Below are 21,512 nucleotides of genomic sequence, written 5' to 3' on the forward strand. Positions count from 1 at the left end.
AAAGAGCTTTTTCTCAGCTTTCAAACGATGTTAGCCGTTAATTGCTGTGGTGAACGGTTCATGAGAAAAGTAAATAATATAATTCAATTTAATCATAAATTCTACTGAAGGTTCTGCACCCATCTCCCTACCCATTCATATCGGTGGGATACTTCACGAACCCTTCGTTCAACACATAACAAACCATATATCAGAATAAACAGCTGACCTTACCGAACAGAAAGGTGTAAAGCAGCCCCCTGTACAGTTAGCCGTTCCAGAGTAATCCAGTTTTGAATTTGCAGCAAATTTCGACATGTATGGATGTCTCCAAATTTGGGCTTTAAGTTTTACAATGTGTTTAAATTTTTAAACTTATTAAAATGCCATATCCACTACCCTGTACCATTCAATTTTATTTTATTTAATGGTATTTATGTCAAAGATACAGGAGAGTGATAATACACACATAGCATCCAATACAATCTGTTGTTCAATATCTGACTGCTTGTATTGCCTCATGACCTCAAAATTTGCCTTGTTGTGTGCAGTAGAATTTTGATGCATCGCAATGCATCGTAGAATCGAATTGAATCGAATCGTTACCTGGTGAATCGTAATCGAATCGAATTTTGAGGGCAGTGCCAATGCACACCCCTACGTAAAATAAACTTTTTTTTTCTGCTGTTCAGAGTAGTCAATAAAAAATGTAATTATATTACTCAATTGCTCCTTCAATCTAACAAAATCATATTTTTCACAGAGGCCTGGACATTACCTTTGATTGTATCATCTAGCTGCACAGCTACACTAATTATTCTGTTAAAGTTTTTTTTTTGCCCTCACTAAAATGAAGGTTATGGTGACAAGGTTTAACACCAAGGACCATGTTGGAAATAAGGGTTCTCACTTCCACATGTTATCATTGGATTACTGTATGTTGTTTGCATTTTGTATCAAAAAATCAATCAATAAAAAAATTAATGAATTAAATCAGTAAAAAAATTATTAATTGAATATTAAATTAAAAACACAGAGACGCACACAGGCACACCTTGGCCCTCTCAAGGTCCTTGCCGGTGGTACAGAGCAGCACGCAGAGGGACCAGAGAGGGTTGAAGTGGCCAGTCGATGTGCTCTTCAGTCGCAGTGATTTGCTCTTCTTCAGCAGCCTGACGATGCAGTCGTGAATGATGCCCTCTGACACCAACTTCAGTTTGAACAGCTCACCGATGAACTTGACAATGCCCAGCGACCGCTGTTGGACCTCTACACAAGTTTTTTCAAGTCCCTCCTCTAGATGCCTTTGTCGGTCCTACTAGACAGGAAATTATGTCAGGCAGGAGAGGAAGTTTGATCAGCAGAAACACAAATAGGTGAAGTATCAAAAGCAAAGTTAGAGTGGACTAGAAAGAATGTACACACAGACACTCACACACACACACACACACACACACACACACACACTCAGTGCAAGCCTCAACCTCGATTTGCTTCTCCTCCACCTGCTCCACAGCCCTCTCAAACTCCATCTTGCAGCGGTTTAGCAGAAGTTTCTTGAAATTCAATGTTATGCCTCGTTTCTCTGCCATGGGGACTTTCAACTGGTGGACGTATACACACACACATTAAGAGTGTGTCCATGAGAGGACCAGGTGGGGGTGACACATGCTACGTCACCGATTTTGATGAAACTTGGACAGTTTGAAGGGTCCACCTAAAAACTCAAAAAGCCAAAATAGTACAAAATTTGAAACAACACAGGGGGAGTTATGCCCCCATCCTTGTTTTAGGGCAAAAAACGATGGTTACGTATGTAACCGCGGTTCTATGAATTTCGGATGACCGCCAGAGGCGGTGCTTTCAGCACCTGGATGTCCATCACATACGCATGTAGGTCGAGTGTTTGTACCAACAAAGTCACCTGTGACCGGGGTGATGTATGACGCAACGTCATGCACTTAAGGTGCTTTCACCCCGGAAGTGACCTCTTGGCAATCTTCTCGTCCCCCCTCCGAGTGACTGCCAAGCTCTGGCGGTCATCCGAAATTCATAGAACCGCGGTTACATACGTAACCATCGTTCTATTACATTTCTTCTGACCGCCAGAGGCGGTGCTTTCAGCACCTGGATGACACATACCAACAAGGTCACGAGGAGGAGAACCTTTTTGACCTTTTTGACCACCTAATGGCTTAAGAGAGTAGCGGTGACTAGCGGGTTACTTGCAGCCACGTTAACTCTGTAGAATCTTGCGAATGTGCAAGATGATGCCCATGATGCCGCCGCAATGTCGCCACACTCCGGGTTGAGTGGCCGCGGACGGAGGCTGGGATTGGTAGGCCCCTGCCGTCATAGGCCTTGTAGACAACCTCGACAATCCACCTGGACAGTCGTTGTTTTGACAATGCCTGGCCGCGTCTTGGCCCTGAATGGCAGACAAAAAGTGATTCCGACCGCCGGAATCCAGTGGTTGACTGAATATATGCCCTTAGAGCACGGACTGGGCACAGCAAGGCTGTGTTTCCCTGCTGTTCATCCTCCCCAGTTGGAGGATCAAACGCGGCTAAATGGAGGGGTTGATTTACAAACGAAGAGGAGAAAGTCTTCGGTAAAAAGATGGGTTAGGCCACAATGTGACCCCCGTTTCTCCCGGGGCCCATTGGAGGCACTCACGGCTGATTGATAGAGCGTGTAACTCCCCCACCCTCTTTGCTGATGCCATGGCCAACAGAAAGGCAGTCTTCAATGATACCCATTTAACCTCTGTGTTCTCAAGAGGTTCAAATGGGTGCCGGCACAGTGCCTCCAACACCAATGGTAGGTCCCAGGAAGGTGTCAGGCTCCGCTGTGGTGGCCTGAGTCGCTGTGTCCCCCTCAGGAAACGAGTCACCAGTGTGTGGGAGCCCACAGTGACGCCATCCACCTTGTTGTGGCTGGCAGATATTGCCGCGGCATAAACCCGGATGGTGGCTGCAGCCAGGCCCCCGTCAAAACGAGACTGCAAGAATCCGAGAATTGTCGGTACTGGACAACTGGTCGGCTCCTCCCCGCGGGCCCGGCACCATTCCACGAAGAGCTTCCACCTGTTCGCGTAGAGCGCATTAGTGGAAGCCGCCCGCGAGTTGTTGATGGTATAAACAACTGCTGGGTCGCAAGCACCTAGCAGAGGCTCAGGCCCCTCAGTGGCCATACCCATAACTGTAGGCGCGCTGGATTCGGGTGCCAGATCTGTCCCCCCAGTTGTGAGAGGAGGTCCGCACGAACGGGGAGGCGCCAAGGGCGTCCGACCAACAGCCCGTGCAACACTGTGAACCACAGCCTCCTGGGCCATCTGGGGGCTATCAGCAGCACCGCGTGGCCCTCCTGGGAGATCCTGTGGAGAATGGCACGGATCAGTGGAAGGGGGGGAAATGCGTACAAAAGCTGCTGGGGCCACTCGTGTGCCAGCGCATCCTGGCCTAAGGGGCTCGTTGCCTCTTCCAGGGAAAACCATAGGGGGCAGTGTGTAGAGCCTTGGGAGGCGAAAAGATCCACTTCTGCTCTGCCGTACCGCCGCCAGATCGCCTGCACCACCTCTGGGTGTAGCCTCCACTCCCCAGGATGAGGGCTCTGTCGGGACAAGAAGTCTGCTGCTGTGTTCCGAATGCCCGCTATGTGCATTGCCCTCAGGCTCAGCAAGCGGGGGTAGGCCCAGGACAGCAACTGGTGAACTAGGCTCAGGGATGACTGAGACCTCGTACTCCCCTGGTGGTTTATGAGGTAAACCACTGCTGTGTTGTCGGTCCTCACAAGCACATGCCTCCCCGACAGCACAGGAAAGAAGTGCCTGAGGGCAAGGAGAACTGCCTGAAGCTCCAACACATTTATGTGTCGGCGCTGCTGTTGAGCGACGCGAGCCGCGAACAGCCCTGCACTGCCAAACAGCACCCCAACCTGTCAAAGAAGCGTCGGTCGTTACGACCTCCCTGCGGGAGGGTATGGCACCAAGGGGAACCCCCTGAGTCAAGTATGCCCGGCTGTTCCATGGTCGTATGCACTGAATACACCTGGCAGTGACTCTCACCAGCTTGTGCCTGTCTGCTCTTGGATCCAACCCCAGTCTGTTGATCCACATCTGGAGCGGTCTCAACGAGAGGAGGCCTAGGGGGACAACGGCAGCAGCTGCCGTGAGCGTGCCCAGTAGTACCTGGAAGGAACTGAAGGTTTGCACTTGGCCTCTCCTGAACTGTCCTACCCGACTGAGGATGTCGTTCACCCGTTGGGGAGATGGGGTTGCCTGTCTCCTGCGAGAATCCAACTGGATACCAATGAACACTAGAAGCTGACTGGGCGTCAACGTACTCTTCTCGAGATTTATCCTGAGTCCTAACCTGCCTGAGTGAGATATCAACAGAGATAGGTCCCTGAGCGAATCTGACTCTGTCTGAGACACTACCAACCAATCGTCCAGGTACGAGAGGATGAGCATACCTGTTTTCTGTAGTGGTGCCAGTGCTGCTGCCACGAATCTGGTGAAAATCCGAGGGGCCAGTGATATTCCAAAGGGGAGGACCCTGAACTGGTAGGCCCTTCCCTCGAACGCAAAGCGCAGGAACTGCTGGTGATGTGGTGCAATTGGTATATGAAAATAGGCATCCTTGAGATCTATTTTCGTGAACCAGATGTCTTTCCCGATGGTCTGGAGGACGTCTGCTGTGCGCAACATATGAAATGTTAAGGTTTTGAGGTAGTTGTTTAATGACCTGAGATCCAATATGGGGCGAAGACCACCCCCTTTTTTTGGGATTATGAAATACGTGGAGTAGAAGCCACTGTTCAGTGAACATGGCTCTACGGGCTCTATTGCTCCTTTGTCTAGAACAGCTGTTGGCTGGTGAAGCGACCGACCGTAGATAAATCTCAAAAAATCCCTATGTGAATTAATAATAATTTCATATGTGATACAAATATTCACTTTGACTCACAGATAACAAATATTTGAATCTGGTGGTCAAAGGTCCAGGTCAAGGACCTTGCATTCTTGAGAAAATTGTATATCATAAATGACTGTAGGGATGTTTTTTCAAATATGGTACAAATATTCACTTGCTTTTGTCTTCGTCATTCATCTGTGACCTCCAGAAGGCTCAACAGTGGCATCTGGCATCTCAGACCCAGCTCCCTCCACACTCATGATAGGTTGTCTACCAACCAATACCGACACATTTTTTGGTAATTTGTCTTCTTGTCTTCATCAGCAACACAGCCAAGCAAACTGCAGTCCCTTGATGTGGGCACCCACAAATACCAACAAATTCTTCAGTTAATCATCTTTTTTGCTGTGGCCATTTATGATCCCATCAGCAACTATACAACAAACAAAACACCAACCCCCTAATGAGGGCACCAAGAAGTACCACCAAAGTCTTTGGTCATTCCTCTTCTTTGCTTCCACAGTTTCTGATCCAATCAGCAACATAACCAGACCAACTGTAAGCCCTTGATGCGGGCACCCACAAATACCTACACATTCTTCAGTCAATCCTCTTCATTGCTGTGGTGGTTTATTATCTGATCATTAACATACAGTACCCAGTCAAACCGCAAGCCTTTGATGCAGACACCAACAAATATTTAGATACCAACTACCAACCATTGTCACAAATTCTTCAGTCATTCCTGTTTGTTGCTATGGCCATTTATGATCCGATCAGCAACATACCAACATACCAAGCAATATCATAAATTCTCCAGTCATTCCTCTTCATTACTGTGGACACTTATGATCTGATCAACAACATACACAGCCGACATGCAAGCCCTTGATGTAGGCACCAACAACTACCACTCCAGAAACACAGCAGCAGCGTCTCAGAGTCAATTCAGGTTACAACATGACCCCAAATAGCATGTGAGTGCCATAGCCATTGGCTTGCCTTTTCAGCAGCTTCCGATATTTGTTACAGCTCCTTTCAGTGACCGTCCTCAAAAAAAAAGTCTAACAGAAGTTTTGTGGCTGATTATATTTGTGAACTATTTCACTATTCACTAAAAATATTTTTACAACTTGAACATGATATCCTGGAAACACAGAGTATTGTTATTATTGTTATTATTATTATTATTATCACATGATAATAACATTGTTATTTTTCATGTGATAAATGGTTTTAACATTGGAAAATGTTAATCTAGCTTGGCATTACTCCATTAGCACTGTTCTATTAGCCCAACACAGCAGACAGCGGTCATATGCAGGAATTAAAGTGGGAGGAACGCAGTTCCGCCACCTCGGATAATTTAATAATAAATATATTCTTTCATACCCTAATATGAAGCTAGGTGGTTATACCATATCAGAGTCTCTGCTTTAAAACAAAGACATGTTTTTACGATGGATGGACATCAAGGTACAGTAGGCTGCAAAACAAGGAAAGCCCAGGAGAGTACTGACTGACTTGCTATATACGAACACTTGAGCAAGACACCTAACCCCTCACTGCTCCCCGAGCGCCGCTGTAGCAGGCAGCTCACTGCGTCGGGATTAGTGTGTGCTTCACCTCACTGTTATGTGTGTTCACTGTGTGCTGTGTGTGTGTTTCACTAATTCATGGATTGGGATAAATGCAGACCAAATTTCCCTCACGGGATCAGAAGAGTATATATATATATATGTATATACTTGTTTGTAAAACTCTCCATTTTGGATGTCCACAGATCCAAGTAAACCAGCATTCTCTTTAGAAGGTTTTTAAAAAAATATCTGTGTGGGCTAAAACACTGTTTATGTGTGGACGAAAGACCCAAACATAAAATATCTGGTTATGTGTGTACAGGGCCTACGTTGTGCTAAATTTGAAATAACTCCCTCAAGGTGTTTCCAGGATATTGTGTTCAAGGTGTAAAAATACAGTAGGCCCATGTTGTTTTTTTGAGAGGTCACAGTAACATTGACCACTCAAATCTAATCAGTTCATCTTTGAGTGTAAGAGTGCCGAATTTGAAAGAAAAAAAAACTTCCTATAGGCATTCCTCACAAGAATGTGAGGTCACAATGACCCTGACCTATGACCTTTGACCATCAAATTCAAATTAATTTGTTATCTGTGAGTGAAAGGCCCTTTCCGAAACTAGAGTTAGATAAGATGATACATACCCTTCTCATCTGTGTGTGTACAGTACCTCAGTCTGAAGCACCCACTGTTAGCATAGCTTATCATAGTTCATTGAGGTGAGCAGTTCCAACTAGCCTATAGCACCCAAAAGTGATAAAAGAACTCCAACATTTTCCCATTTATATGGATAACTCGATTTAGCTGTAAGGGTGATTCCCACCTGAGTGCACACCGTAACTTAGGGGAGTTGTTAGGGATTGGTTTCAGAAAGGGTCAGTGTGAATGTTTGTATCACATAAATTATGTCAGGGATTTTTAGAGGTTTATTCACCACAATGGGATGTACATAAGGTCACAGTGACCTTGGCCTTTGACTATCAAAATCTTACAAGTTATTATTTGAGTCCAAGTGACTGTTTCTAGCCCAGAGATATGTTGAAGATATCACATTTGCAAAAATTAGACCTTACGGGTATACTGGTGTATGTCACCCGATGATATCATTTTGAGCTACCTTAAGAAATATATTACACTCAGGACATTAAATGTAGCTTGGATTTGATCAGCAGACATGATTGATGATAATACATCTCCATTTGTCCACCATAAATGACCTAAGCATTATTTTCAACCAATCATTGAAGTAGATATGTATTTGAAATCACTGGCTGGATCACACTATTCAGGCGGTTACCACGAAAAAAATAATAAAAAGGCCGAGCATTTTTCTTTTGATTTATGAAGTTCACAGATGGCCCTTTCATGTGCAGAAAGAATTTTGAAAAAGGAGGTTGCTCATCGGAGATATTCAGGTCTGAATAATGCTATTTTTTGGGTATTCACCAAAAAGCATGTGACATAGTGGACATGTGCAGTCCTGGACTGACACCAGTCACACCTTACGCTTTGTAACTCCAGTTTTAAACTAACCTTGGATGGACCTTTGATGGCATGGATTGTTACTTTGCTGTGTTTAAATCTGACAGCAGGAGGGAAGTCAATATTTTATGCAATTTTGGGCCTTTTTTTGAGTTTTTTTGCCCTAAAACAAGGACGGGGGCCTAACTCCCCCTGGGTTGTTTCAAATTTTGTACTATTTTGGCTTTTTGAGTTTTTAGGTGGACCCTTCAAACTGTCCAAGTTTCATCAAAATCGGTGACGTAGCATGTGTCACCCCCGCCTGGTCCTCTCATGGACACACTCTTAACACCTCTGTCTGCCATGACTTTATGAAGACAGAGGACAGCAAACTACACGGATATATACAATTCATATCATTCTAATAGCAGAAAATCAAGGTACTTTTCCTATATAAATGCCATGGCCCTTTCACAGATGAGATTTAAAACAGATACACTCACGTCTTTAGGTCAGTGATAAAAGTTTACCCACACACACTCACCCCCTTCATGCAGCAGCACAGGTCGGCATAGACCTTACTGAACTTTGGCTCTGCGATGGCTCTCTCAGTCACCATCTCAACCACAGGCCTAAGATGAAGATCAGAGCGGATTGGGATCTGCCTCAGCTTCTTCATAACCCGCAGGAACATCTCCGGCGTGAGTTTATTGAGCGCACTCCTCACGCGGCCCAGAAGCTCCTCCGTCTGGCGCGCCTCTGGTTCCGTTCCCTCATCCTCCGCATCTCGGCGATGACGCGGCTTCCAGGGCCTCTCCGCTCGACTGAGCTCCACAACGTCACTGCGCAAGGCACCGGCCATGACTGACATAAAACTATATATATAAAAAAATAACTATGTTCATAAATAAGTATAAAATAACTATCATTAAAATGATAACCCAGATGGCATTATGACCCATCTTCCCTGAGGCACTGGCCAGAATCATCTACGTTAACACTTGCAGTAGTAGGCCTAGCCTATAAGACAACTGGGAGAGCAGATCATCTAATAAAATGAATGCTCATGTTGGCACATGTTGGCATATGATTTGAACTCAACATACATGTCAATACAAGTTCAATGGCTTCTTATGATGGAACCTATTAGCACTATACCTGGTAGCTATCTCGCTCAATGGGAGTTCAAGAAGAAGACAAAGAAAGACAAAGAAAACACAGAGATGGAGATGGGCATTTTGAATGTAGTTTGTTTAGCTAGTTAATTCTAAACAAACTACAGTGCCTTTACAATGATACAAAACACAACATTGTAAATCATTGAAATGTGTCCTAAACATGAGCCCAGCATCTAAAATGCACTTTTTTAAAGGGGGAGGGTAACTTTAACAGCTGATAACACTAATTTAGCTGTGACTCGGTTATCATACCAAAATGTTATCTTCACGACAGACATGGATCTTTTCAAAAATGATGAGTGGTAGGCCTACCGACATCAGTTCTGGCCCATGGACTATTAGACGCAAACTGCATTTCGTTGTCTTTGTAGGCCTAGGCTACTCTGCACAATAACACAAGTTGCATCTAATCTAATCTAAGTAGCCTAGGCTACAATCAATCTAGCCTGGTTAAGGTTTACATCTGATATCACAGCAGAGCTACTACTTACGTACCATCTATACTTTAGCCTACTGTCGAAGCTGCGCGTCGGGGTTCTGTTCTCCCTGTCGGGACTTATTTACTGATAATTACCGGCGGACAATACATTATCCCTTACATAGCATAGCCTAATTCACTTGAAGACATTTAACTGACATTTAACGTGACGTTTGAGTTAAGCTACGTTTGTAACATTCGTGGTCGTAACCGTTGTGAAAATTGTTGTAAAAAATTATGCAGGAAACGAGCGCAAGTAGGCCTATCTCCCGTTTACTGTATAATATGAGCATAAGAAGACATCTTGTCTTCTAAATAGTAAACTTTCTGTTAAACATGCTCTTACCTTCTTTGTCGAACGCTGTGTTCTGGCAGGTAACACCCATTACATATACATACCTAGCGTTCATGTGCTTCGGAAAAACCTTTCTCCGAGTGAAAACATCATCATTCCGCATCATTCACGTCACTTAATGTGTGAGTCAGAGGTCGGAAACTGGGGCTAGATTTTGCTAACAGAGTTGCCCAGTTAGGGGCTCGTCATCACTTTTGTCGTCACGTTGTAGTTCGTTTGTAGTCCATGTGGCCTTTCATGTCCAACAGTTTTAATGTGAACTTAGGAATTTACCCTTTTTATCACTTGAAAAGCTGCATATCTTTCTTTCACGAGCATCTTACACTATATTTTAAGCAAATACAGTTGTTTGTTTAGGATTAGTGAGTGTATGCTTTAACCTTTGTTGTGGCATCCGTGTTTGTCACACATTCGATGGCAAAGCACTTGAACACTTGCTGTCGGAAAAACAAAGTAGCCATGGGGGCGGTCCTTGTCATTCCGAGGTGCTCTGAATGCACCCTTAGGCCTACACCGATAAGGCTGAGTCAGGAAGGCACGACGTCACATTAGAGATAGGCTATCAACCTATGCTATCAACCCTTTCCACCAACCACTCACTGTTTACTGTTAAGCCTACCCTCCTGTCTTTAGTGATTAGAATTATATAGCTTATACATAGACTACTGTAGATATTATCTTAGGGCCACAGTCTATTTTTATTATTATAATGATCTCTATAACCAATAGGTTAGACTTGTAGCAGATGTCAATTAGAAAAAGGTTAGAAAATCTCAATTAAAGCCAATACAATATGTAGACCTTGGTCTAATGAATACCTATATATTTAATAGTTTTGTCCAAAAACATGGCAGCATATTATGGCATTCAATGTATAAACAACTCACAACTGTAAATCAGCTTGTTAGTCCTACAAATGTGCATACTCCTCTTGCTCCACCCAGTGGTAATATAGCAGAATAACACATATGTTTATTTCACATTAGGATTTGGTCTAGTATATGTTGATGTGAATACATTGTGATGTCCATTCAACTCTTAAAATGACAATTACATGTATTAGGAATGAATGAATGAATGAATGAATGAATGAATGAATGAATGAATCTGTACTCCACAAACGGTCTGTGATTAATTTAAAGATTTATATGAATACAGCACTGATTACAAAATCAATATTTTCTCCCATCTTACAGTAAAGCAGTAAAACATGTTAGAGTTGCGCAACACAGGGACCATGTTCTTGAACTGAATAAATACATCCAACCAAAAGTGCAGTCTTTCTGTTCTGATCACCAATCATCACCCATCTCTAGCCTGCAACTGGACGTGAACCCTTCTGCCATCAGAAACTGTTGTGATCCACTCTGGCTTGTCCTGAGACCCCTCCTGCATTCCATATTCCAGAAGTTTCTAGACCAGCTGCAAAGCATTCCAGGTGCTCGGGAGCTGATATCACTGGGTGAAACTGCAGAGTGTCTGAACCCACCGTGACGGCACCTTAAAGGAGGGACACCAAATATACAAACATTTGAAATATATGAGAATGCAGCCCATCCAGTGTAAGATTGATGAATTGATATGTGCCCAATATATTGCCCCATTGTACAGATTGTACAGCTCCATGTGAATGTCTTTCCTGGGTATCAAATCTATGATCTTGGAGCTACTTGGACCAGCTACTCAACAAGTTGATCTGCAGAAATACTACGGTACATAGCATTTCCATTTATATGCATTGATATTGTTGTTTAGTATGAGCTCCTTATATCCATGTCCAGCTACTGATACATCATTAACAAGGTTCACTGAGCCACTCACTGTGTGCAACCATCTCCTTCATTCTGTCCCAGACTCTGTAGCTCAGCTTGTCCAGATACTTGGACACGTCCATCAGCATCCAGAACCCTGGATGAGGATGCAGGAAGGCCTCCTGAGTTCTAGAGAGAGACAGAGAGAGAGAGAGGGCGGTCAGTTGTTATGACCTATACTATGAGCTGGTATTTAGATACATATTGTTTGTAAATAATAAAAAAAAACAGACACTATACCTTTCTTTTGATTCTGAAAATGTCTGCAGGACAATAGGAAAATAAAAGAAATAAAGGTTATTCTCTTTTTTTAGTGCAACACTGGTTGCCATTAGAGTACCTACTTTAATGATGTAAGGAGACTGTTTGTATTGGAATGCATTTTTTCAATTGATATAGTATTTCTCCCATCCCCACACATGCCTACCTGTAGGAAGGACACCTCATCCGTCTCCATCAACTTCTCAATGGGCTTCATCCTTTCAGAGAGGGAGGAGATCACCCTCTCTATGGCCTCCATCTTCTCCTCCAGGTTGGCAGTCTTATCCCTCTCCTCCTCCCTCAGGGCTGCTATCCGCGCCTCCTCCTCTCTCCTCAGGAACTGGTGGAGCTTCTCAAACTCCTCCTTTATCTGCGTCTCCGTCTGTGCTGCCTGGGCCTGGAACAGGCAACAACCACCGCACAATAAAGACCCTCCAGCATTGGAGTCTGGGCAGTAAGTTTAACATTACCCTGCCACTGTGTAATATGATTGGCCTTTCACAGCCTGCACAATACACACAATGAAGACCTTCCAGCAATACACTGCTACTGCCTAATATGATTGGCCTAACACAGACCGCACAAGAAAGATTCTGCCACGGTCTCCTATCATGTGTTTATGTAAAGAGAGACAAATGGTGATCTTTTACAGTCAGTCAGCAGATTATCCACCCACGTTCTACCGTTTTACTAAACAATTGACCGTTCGCAAAACCCCGCCCATCGAACGCAGATGAGCCAATGACAGTCCAGTAGCTCCGTGCAGGCAGACATGGCCCATCAACTTCACCTTACGGCTCCATAGAAATGTATTGGGAGCCTTGATCTTTGTTTGGTTTTATGGAATTTTATAGTGATATGAGTTGAAAAGGACAGTCAAATGACATACTGTATGTGGGATTAACGCAACACGATACACAGAAAAATTCCTTTCAATCTTGATTAAGTTGTTGGTAATTATGTTAAATTAGATTAAATTATCTCGTCCCAAATATCCACTATTTAATGCATAGGGTTACCCCTTAGCAAACCATAATGAAACAGTGCTCCACCACATCTGTGGATTAAGCCACACAGTCATGGATGGATTATGAACTTTCGGGCCCCTATGTATTAAGGGCCCTCCACTAATTCTCGCGTGTGTGTGTGTGTGTGTGTGTGTGTGTGTCACATCAAACAAATTAAATGTTTAATTTGTTTGATGTGATTTCCTTTATTCTGGTGCATTTTGGGGATGGCCAATACTTTAATTCAATCAGATTCATTCATAGCCTCCTGATGTGTTGATATTGAGGCAATGATTCCATGCAATGGCTTGGGCTTCAGGGCCCCCTGACCCCTTGGGCCCCTGGGCTTGGGCCCGGTAGGCCCGTGCAGTAATCCATCCCTGCACACAGTTAAGTCAATGTAAGTAAGATAAATAAGGATGTTAATTGTTTTCAGCATTGCCAGCATTGTGTATAAAATGATTGTCACTTGAAGGAGACTTGTATATAACTAACGTTAGCATAGTTAGCTAACCGCTGCTAATAACGTGCTAGCTTCGTCACGTCAGAGAAGCATGGGGCTGTGTACAGTAGTGTAACATTTATTCACCATAAAATAATAAAGTTGAAGTGGCTCTGTAATGTAGGCCACGTTTCCGTTTTTTGGCAGCACCATGTTCCTTACATGACATGGCCCAGTGTCCTTGTAACATGTATGCAAGTCTATCTAGCACAGCTAATATTAATATCAGTGAATTACACTCGCCTCCCGTTTAAGCTTGTCACCCAACAAAGCTAGATATGATTTTTTTAGGGCTGTCAAAATAACTGATTAATTTTGATTCATTAATTTGAGAAAAAATAACTGATTTTAAAAAAAAGCGCAGAATAATCGATTCCGTATGACCTTTGACTCTGAGCCGTTGTAGTCAGTAACCATTAGACTGTAAAATGAAGGAGAGAGAAGAAAATGTGCTGCCTAGATCCTTGTTTGGAACATTTACTTTTAAAAAACGGCCTGATGGTGTTGATAAAAATAAACTGTTGATTAAAATAAAGTCCTCTGCAATGTCTGTAGCAAGGAATTTGCATATCACCGGAATTCGTCAACCCTAAAGCCACACATCAATGCAAAGAAATATTGTTGACATTGAGGGGGGTGTTAATTTATTTTCATTGTGTCCCCTAGGTTATATCTGTGGCCTGAAATGCCTTCTTGCCGAAGCACTTTTGAATTTATTTCCTCAGCATATTAGGTCATATCATAGATTATTATGGCCATTATTTGAAGAGTGAAAATAAAAAAAAATTGAACTTTAATGTCACTAATGCTGATTATTCAATGATTCATTTGAATTTAAATATTTAAAATACTTTAACAGCAAAAATGATATATGGGATTAATTTAGATTAATTAATCACAGAGTATGTAATTAATTTGATTACATTTTTTAATCAATTGAAAGCCCTAATTTTTATACATGTGTCTCCATGTCATACTGCAGTCTTTCAACGGATTGTAAATGATTGTAAATTAATTTAGACCTAGGTCCGTGGCTCTCTAAAAGAGCCTCTTGTGCTGTCACTTTTACAGACAGTAAATCTTAACTCCAGTCTGAGTTTGACGGGCGTAGTAACAATAACTAGGGGGCGTGGCTTTTGCGAATCAAAATTCTGCATTGTTTTCATGAACTCACCTTGATGTGTGCCATCACTCCTTCAATTAAAGTCTTATTTTTCTTCACATCATCCTCCAGTGATTTTATCAGACATTTCAGCTCATCCTATGGAGAGAGAGTACAAATATACAATAATCACATCTAATATTTGGAAAGGAAACCTGTCATACGGTTCAAGAACATTGTTCTTAAAAGTTTCTTTGTCCAAATTAAGTTTGTTATTTTTTAGAAAGTGGGAGACTACATGCTGTTTGTTGCTGATACACCAAGACATACATCAGACATACATCATACTGTGTTCTAATTTTAGAGAGAGAAAAATGTTCACATTTTTGCATTCCATCCTATTCCGGAAAGCGGTCTCACCTTGCGTTCATGTGCAGCTTTCTTAGCGGAGCAGACCACGTGCGTCTTGTGCTCCTGAGTCACACACTCCACACACACCAGCTGGTCCTCGTCCTGACAGTAGAACTGGAGCTTCTCCCCGTGCTCTGGACATAAAGCCTGGACCTAACAGCAGGAGACGCACAAAACACCATATATGGACATCAGGGCTAATAGGTGTGCAAAACACCATATATGGACATCAGGGCTAATAGGTGTGCAAAACACCATATATGGACATCAGGGCTAATAGGTGTGCAAAACACGATATATGGGCATCAGGGCTAATAAGTGTGCAAAACAAGAATCAAAATGTGACGATCAAAGGAAGAATCAAATGTATTTACACAGATATACATGCAGTATGTTTTTGTGGTAGGAGTATAGGACAAGTTTGAGTTTCTATATAGCTAAGGCACTAAGATGCAATATTTTAGATTTCAACACCAGTAAATTACTTGATGGAAGTGATCATATGGGACCCCCAAACCTTTTGGTGATGATGGATCGCTGCACTCTACTGAGCTAAATACTTTTGAACAACTACATAGATTTTTAATTCTGCATGCAGTCAGTACATGTACACAGTAAATTGTGATCAATGCTACTACTACACATAAATCTACACTGTCAGCCTACTACAGAACTTACTAAATGCGTCTCGGTGTTGTTAAAGTCAGATTCGGTTAGCGGGGTCCCAGCGCTCCTCTCCTTTAGGTAGGCCTCACAGACGTTCCTCAGGGCCAGGTTGGGGGTGGGGTTGTGTGCGGTGGTCTTCTGCCTGCAGATGAGACACTCCTGCCGGACGCCCTTCTCCCTCCAGCTCCGCTCCAGGCACGGCCTGCAGAAACTGTGGCTGCAGGGCAGGACCACGGGGTCGGTGTAGATGTCACAGCACACGGGGCAGGACAGGTCGTCCTCCAGGGGGGACACACTCCACACTCCTGCTGCTCCTGCTGCTCCTGGTGCTGCTGCTGGAGACAGGAACTAAGACAAAAGATGAAGAGAGGAACTTTCAATATTCTGAAACAGAACAAGGAGAAATACGTTGGGACAACATTGCGATTGGAGTTAAAGGCAAGATTTCAGCACCACCACATTATTAGATTAAATTACTTATTGTCCATTGTAAATTGGGTGGGTATAATCATCACTGCAAATTTGAGTTAGTTACTCAACAAGCTTACCATAGTATGATTATTAAAATATAATTTGATAAGGTTATCAACAGTCAATTAGGTAATTACATACACTGAATATATATTCTACTCTTAGCATGATTCATTGTGTTAATTTGTGCTACATCTGTGGCTAATACCTGGTTCTGCCCAGGGATTGACCCTTTCTTCACTGTTGAACACAAACACAAATACACAAACACACACTCTTCAGCATGCAGGCTTTTGCTGTTGTGATACATGTTGCTGTGTAGTGTTGCCCTGTAGCATGACAGCGATTAGAAGATATACTGACATACAGCTAACATGCTAACACAACTAACATGCAGTCCATACAGTACAGCTAACATGCTAACACAGCTAACATGTAGCCCATATACAGCTAACATGTGGTCCATATAAAGGTAACATGCTAACACATGTAGTCCAAACTACATTTCAGGAGATAATTCTGTACAAACGGAAAGTTCTTTCACTTAGTCAGTCAGATGCACGCACATGTAACAGAGGCGAACTGAGCTAGCATGCTAGTTGCCCGTGTAAATCCTCACACCCCTAACCTTAAGAACGCTTCTAACCGCTGAGTTGGGAGCCTGGGCTTTTAGCTCAGTGGTTAGAGCGTTCAACTCCCATGCCGATGTGTGTTGAGGTGGCGGGTTCGAGGCCCGTGAGCGGCGGACGAATTACGAGCTCGATTACACACACACACACATTCTCTGTCAAAGGTTTACCAGATTCTCTGGATTTGACTCCTTATCGTCCAGTGATGCTGTCTTCTTCCAGCACCAACAGATGGGCAATTAAATCCAAAGTTCCAGGCTACACACAGACACACATACACATACACACAGGCACATACACCGTATATCAAAATAAAATATAAAAAATATGGCATGCTAAAAACACAAAAGAAGAATGTTCAAGATTATACATTGTATATGCATGCACACACACACACACACACACAAACACACACACACCTTAGGCATCTGGCCGAGATTGGGAGATGTGTGCTCTGAGCCCTGCTGTGGTGCCTGGACAGGATGGTCAAGCAAACACACACTGGCCCCAGAGCCCTTGGGTCCTTTCTTGGCCCTCCCACGACCCTTCTTCTTAGACAGCGGAGGCTCCTGTAGTGTCCCATCGGTGGTTAGTGGACCAGGATCACTGTGTCTGGGAATCCAGTTTGACTGGAGAGAGAGAGGGAGGGAGGGAGAAAGAGAGAGAGAGGAGGGGGAGAGAAAGAGAGGGGGAGAGAGAGAGGAGAGAGAGACAGAGAGAAAGAGAGGGGGAGAGGGAAGGAGAAAGAGAGAGACATCCAGTAAGGCCAAATAGAGGCCAAATTCCACATGTTTGTGATTATTATTGTGTATTGTGTTTCTTAACTTCAATTTTGTTCACATTTATCCTTTTCTATGTGTGTACAGGGGCTTTGACAGTAAGGGTTGTGTGTGTGCTTACCTGTCTCAGATAAACCACGTCCTGCAGCATAAAACGGACCCTGTTGGAAGTTCGCCTTTCCTTTACCATCTTCTCCATCTGGTTGAAATACAGACCCATGCAAGGCTGCAGAGGAAATGTATAAACAGATTAAGAAAACATGTTTAACATTTCTATTCATTGATAACATACCATCCAGAATACTATTGCCAATTTGAAATACTCATTTAGAAAAAAATATAATAAGCTGTATGTAACACACACACACACACACACACAAACAGTCTGGTCTAAAAAAAAGCATCTATATACAACTTCATGAACAGTGGGTCAAAAACTGCAACACAAATGCATGTAAACTGACCCACACAAACACATGCACAGACATAGAGGACACACAAGAAGAAGGAGTAGAGAGGATACATTAACTCACACAAAAGAAGCACACACACACACACACACACACACACACTGACCGTGGTCGTCTCATGGTCCAGGTCTTTGCCAGTGACAGACAGCAACACGCAGAGGTCCCCCAGACTCTCCTCTGTCCCCCTCTTCAGCAGCTTAGTGATGCACTCATGGATGATGCTCTCCACCACCATCTTCACCCTAAACAGCTCGCCGATGAACTTCACAACGGCCACAGACCGCTTTTGGACCTGCTCCTGAATTTCTTCCAGCTCCTCCTTCAGGCGCTTCTGCTGGTCCATCTGGAAGGAAATGATGTCAGACAAGAAAGGATGTCTGGTCAGAAGAAGGGAAATAATGTAAAGTTAGCCAAAAGCAAGGTACAAGTGGACTAGAATTAAGGAACAAACACACAGGCCTGTACATACACTGTCTGTCTGTCTGTCTGTCGGTCTCTCTTACACAAACACATACAAAACACACCCCAATGCAAGCATATATTTGCAACTCAATTTTCTTCTTTTCCAAGATCTCAACATCCAAGCCCCTCTCAAACTCTTCCTGGCAGCGGTTTAGCAGAAGTTTCCGGAAGTTCACCGTCCGGCCAGGTTCATGTTCCATGGGCACTGTCAGCTGAGGAGCACAGACACACAGAAACAGTCATGTTTGACATTGGGTTTGTGTCAGCCATTTTAACGGTCACACTACACATTGTCTCCCTGAACCTTTGCTCAGTTTTCTCGAAAACGCACTCATACACACAACCATAGAGCAGTACTATGACATTTCCTGCCTGAGTATGAACTAATGTACTGAAACATACGTACACACACACACACACACACACAAAGTCATTACCCTTCACCCCACCCCAGTTCCCAAGTTTCTTTTAAATCTGTGGCAATGTAATGCAAAAAAGTGTGATGAAAAGTGTGATATGGCACACACACTCACACACACACACACACACACACTCACACACACACACTCACACACACACTCACCCCCATAAGGCAGCGGCAGATGTGGGCATAGGCCTTACTAAACTTTGGCTCTGTGACGGCTCTCTCGAGCACCATCTCAACCATGCCCCTAAGGTGGCGCTCGGAGTAGATTGGCACCTGTGCCAACTGGCTCAGAAGCATCGGGACCCTCGGAGGCGTGAGTTTATTGAGTCCACTCCGAAAGCAACTCAGAATCTCCTGCATCTGCCGCTCCTCAGGTTCCGTCCCCTCATCCTCCGCATCTCGGCGATGACGCGGCTTCCAGGGCCTTGCAGCTCGCCTGAGCTGCACAACATCACTGCGTGAAGCACCGGCCATGACCATCTATGAACACCTGGAGTGCGCAAGGGACAGGTAGAGAGACTAATTTTAACAACGGAAAGGGCAATAGAACATTACATATCGCCCATGTTTCAAATGTTGCCAAAAACATTATACTTAAACTGCTTAGACAAAAGAAAAAGAGACAATCACAAACATGTCGAATTAGTTAATTTCTAATGGAAAAATAAGAGAAGAGAGAGTGGAACTGCGGTAGGCTAAACACACAAATGGATTATAAGGCCTATTTCTGTTGGTCTGGCAAAAACCAGACCAATTCACATTTGAGAATTTCGACCCCTTGTCTTTCTTGCAGAAAATGTCTTACTTTTTCAACCTTCACCCCGTGCGTGTAATTTAACGTCATACGCTGTGTGCGTGTCCTAATGTAGGCTATGTCATCGGCAGACTGGAAAAGCTGATGCTGGGCTAGTTTCACTTTCGAAGAAACGATACTTAGCGGGTAGGCAATGAGTTTGTATAGCATCTGACATATAGACCATGTGTTGTTAACTTGCTAATTTAGCCTACTTACTTCAGAAGTAGCCTAGAGTAGCGATGTTTAACTGACTAACTAATGTTTGAGTTATGTTTGGAAATCGAGAAAGAACTGAACAGCAACAACGTCCCTGTCGCTACATAGGACAGGGGTTAGTGTAAGCGCGGCTACTCGATTCGGCTCTTGACGACACATGCATAATAGATTATCTAAATAAATTGATGGAGGCCAATATATCCTTTGTACATTTTGTACAGCGTATTATTTAAAGTTTTAAATATTTCCAAAGTAATTTTCTATAGCCTACCTCCTACCTTAATCATCGAAACAACAGTTCCTCCCCTTCCCCGTACACGCGTCTCAACGCTGACAGACACTCGTAAGGCGGAGTTAGGCAAGGCGCCAGACACTCACTTATATTTCTTCATTGTTGGTCTTCAGTTAAGCCTACTTCATAAACTCGACATATAGTGTGCAGGCAGAATATGCACGACCACACGAGGCTGAAGTTAGCACCACTTTCATTTCCGCGGGGGAAGACCACTTTCAGATCGTGGGGGAGTTAAGTTTCCGTTCCACCTTACATAATGCAATTTTCTACCTCGTCCACAAGGGGCCAGTGTTGACCGCAAATCCGCGATAACACAGGCATGTGCCTGTTGCAGATGAACAGGCATTGTTCACAGACGTTCAAAAGCCTGTATATCTTTTTTCTGTTGACTCCACTGCCGAATGTTTTGAGAAATGTTGCCTTTTGTGTTCTATTAAATAATTTGGTAATTTAGAGGGGGGGGGGGGGGGGGGGGCAGATTATGTAGTTTTGTCTTTATTTTCTGTGCTGGATCTTTTGATACATGTTGTGTTATGTTTTTTTCTATTAAACAATTTTGTTCATTTTACACTGGGGGGGTGGTATGTAGTTGGTAGCAGATTTTGAAGTTTTTCTACAGTAAATGTATTCCCTACGGCCTACATGTCATTTTGCATCGGACTTTTCAACACATTCTGAAACTACACTCTCTCCTCTTTCCAATGGCACCCCACTTGTGAAATTCTATGGTTGAAAATGCCCTTTTTTGCCCCTCTGAAAATATAATATGTATTTGTGAAATTGCAGAATTTCAACACTTGAACAGGGACAGGTATCCCATGAAGGATTTTGCAAGGGATATTTCACCACATTCTGAAACTACACGCCCTCCCCTTTCCAATGACACCCCACTTGTGAAATTCTATGGTTGAAAATGCCCTTTTTTGCCCCTCTGAAAATACAGTATATATTTGTGAAATTGCAGATTTTCAGCACTAGAACCGCGACAGATAGCCCATGAAGGATTTTGCAAGGGATGTTTCACCACATTCTATATCTACACTTCCTCCCCTTTCCAATGACACCCCACTTGTGAAATTCTATGGTGGAAAATTGGATATTTAGCCCCTCTAAAAACAGTATATATTTTGTGAAATTGCAGAATTTCAACACTAGAACAGCGACTGATGTCCCATGAAGGATTTTGCAAGGGATCTTTCACCACATTCTGAAACTACACCTCCTCCCCTTTCCAATGACACCCCACTTGTGAAATTCTATGG

General features: G+C 43.4%; 3 protein-coding genes across 6 annotated transcripts in view; all 3 read right to left on the reverse strand.

Annotated features, from left to right (window-relative positions):
• The window catches only part of LOC143124025 (uncharacterized), a 116,736-nt gene that overhangs the window by 13,706 nt on the left and 81,518 nt on the right, over positions 1-21,512 (reverse strand). Inside the window, exons 1-4 of one of the 4 annotated variants that reach the window (XM_076285302.1) lie at positions 9,937-10,145; positions 8,479-8,809; positions 1,464-1,583; positions 1,034-1,294 (exon numbers count right to left, since the gene is read on the reverse strand). The exons of the other annotated variants lie outside the window; for them this stretch is intronic. Coding sequence (XP_076141417.1) covers positions 1,034-1,294; positions 1,464-1,583; positions 8,479-8,805 — 708 coding nt within the window. The 5' untranslated portion in view covers positions 8,806-8,809; positions 9,937-10,145. Of the gene's footprint in view, positions 1-1,033; positions 1,295-1,463; positions 1,584-8,478; positions 8,810-9,936; positions 10,146-21,512 lie in introns of those variants that run through there. 4 annotated transcript variants of the gene reach the window in all.
• LOC143116928 (E3 ubiquitin-protein ligase TRIM35-like) lies at positions 10,750-16,486 on the reverse strand. Its single transcript, XM_076278359.1, has 8 exons — positions 16,385-16,486; positions 15,718-16,053; positions 15,049-15,192; positions 14,701-14,787; positions 12,184-12,414; positions 11,997-12,019; positions 11,767-11,885; positions 10,750-11,445 (listed from the first exon to the last, which is right to left on the reverse strand). Exons 1-8 carry the CDS (start codon positions 16,484-16,486, stop codon positions 11,291-11,293), a joined length of 1,197 nt encoding a protein of 398 aa, XP_076134474.1. The 3' UTR covers positions 10,750-11,290.
• On the reverse strand, positions 15,994-19,424 carry LOC143129942 (eukaryotic translation initiation factor 4 gamma 3-like). The gene is made up of 7 exons (XM_076289950.1): positions 19,100-19,424; positions 18,579-18,728; positions 18,161-18,397; positions 17,706-17,810; positions 17,225-17,434; positions 16,976-17,063; positions 15,994-16,053 (listed from the first exon to the last, which is right to left on the reverse strand). Exons 1-6 carry the CDS (start codon positions 19,421-19,423, stop codon positions 16,998-17,000), a joined length of 1,092 nt encoding a protein of 363 aa, XP_076146065.1. The 5' UTR covers position 19,424; the 3' UTR covers positions 15,994-16,053; positions 16,976-16,997.

The sequence above is a fragment of the Alosa pseudoharengus genome, unplaced genomic scaffold (assembly GCF_046254945.1).
Source record: "Alosa pseudoharengus isolate Yale_2024_CS ecotype anadromous, Long Island Sound unplaced genomic scaffold, YU_APseudo_1.1 YU_APseudo_1.1_scf_1, whole genome shotgun sequence".
Classification (NCBI taxonomy): domain Eukaryota; kingdom Metazoa; phylum Chordata; class Actinopteri; order Clupeiformes; family Clupeidae; genus Alosa; species Alosa pseudoharengus.

Bases quoted from the DNA above. Each gene is read 5' to 3' on its own strand.
- LOC143116928 (XM_076278359.1), bottom strand. From the start codon at position 16,486: ATGTATCACAACAGCAAAAGCCTGCATGCTGAAGAGTGTGTGTTTGTG. The intron at 15,193-15,717 runs GTAAGTTCTGTA...TCCTGCTGTTAG, and splicing joins ACAACACCGAGACGCATTTA to GTCCAGGCTTTATGTCCAGA. The intron at 11,886-11,996 runs GTATAGTGTCTG...GTCTCTCTCTAG, and splicing joins TTTTCAGAATCAAAAGAAAG to AACTCAGGAGGCCTTCCTGC.
- LOC143129942 (XM_076289950.1), bottom strand. From the start codon at position 19,423: ATGGTCATGGCCGGTGCTTCACGCAGTGATGTTGTGCAGCTCAGGCGA. The intron at 18,729-19,099 runs GTGAGTGTGTGT...TGTGCTCCTCAG, and splicing joins TCTGCCGCTGCCTTATGGGG to CTGACAGTGCCCATGGAACA. The intron at 18,398-18,578 runs GTGTGTTTTGTA...ATTTCCTTCCAG, and splicing joins AAATATATGCTTGCATTGGG to ATGGACCAGCAGAAGCGCCT.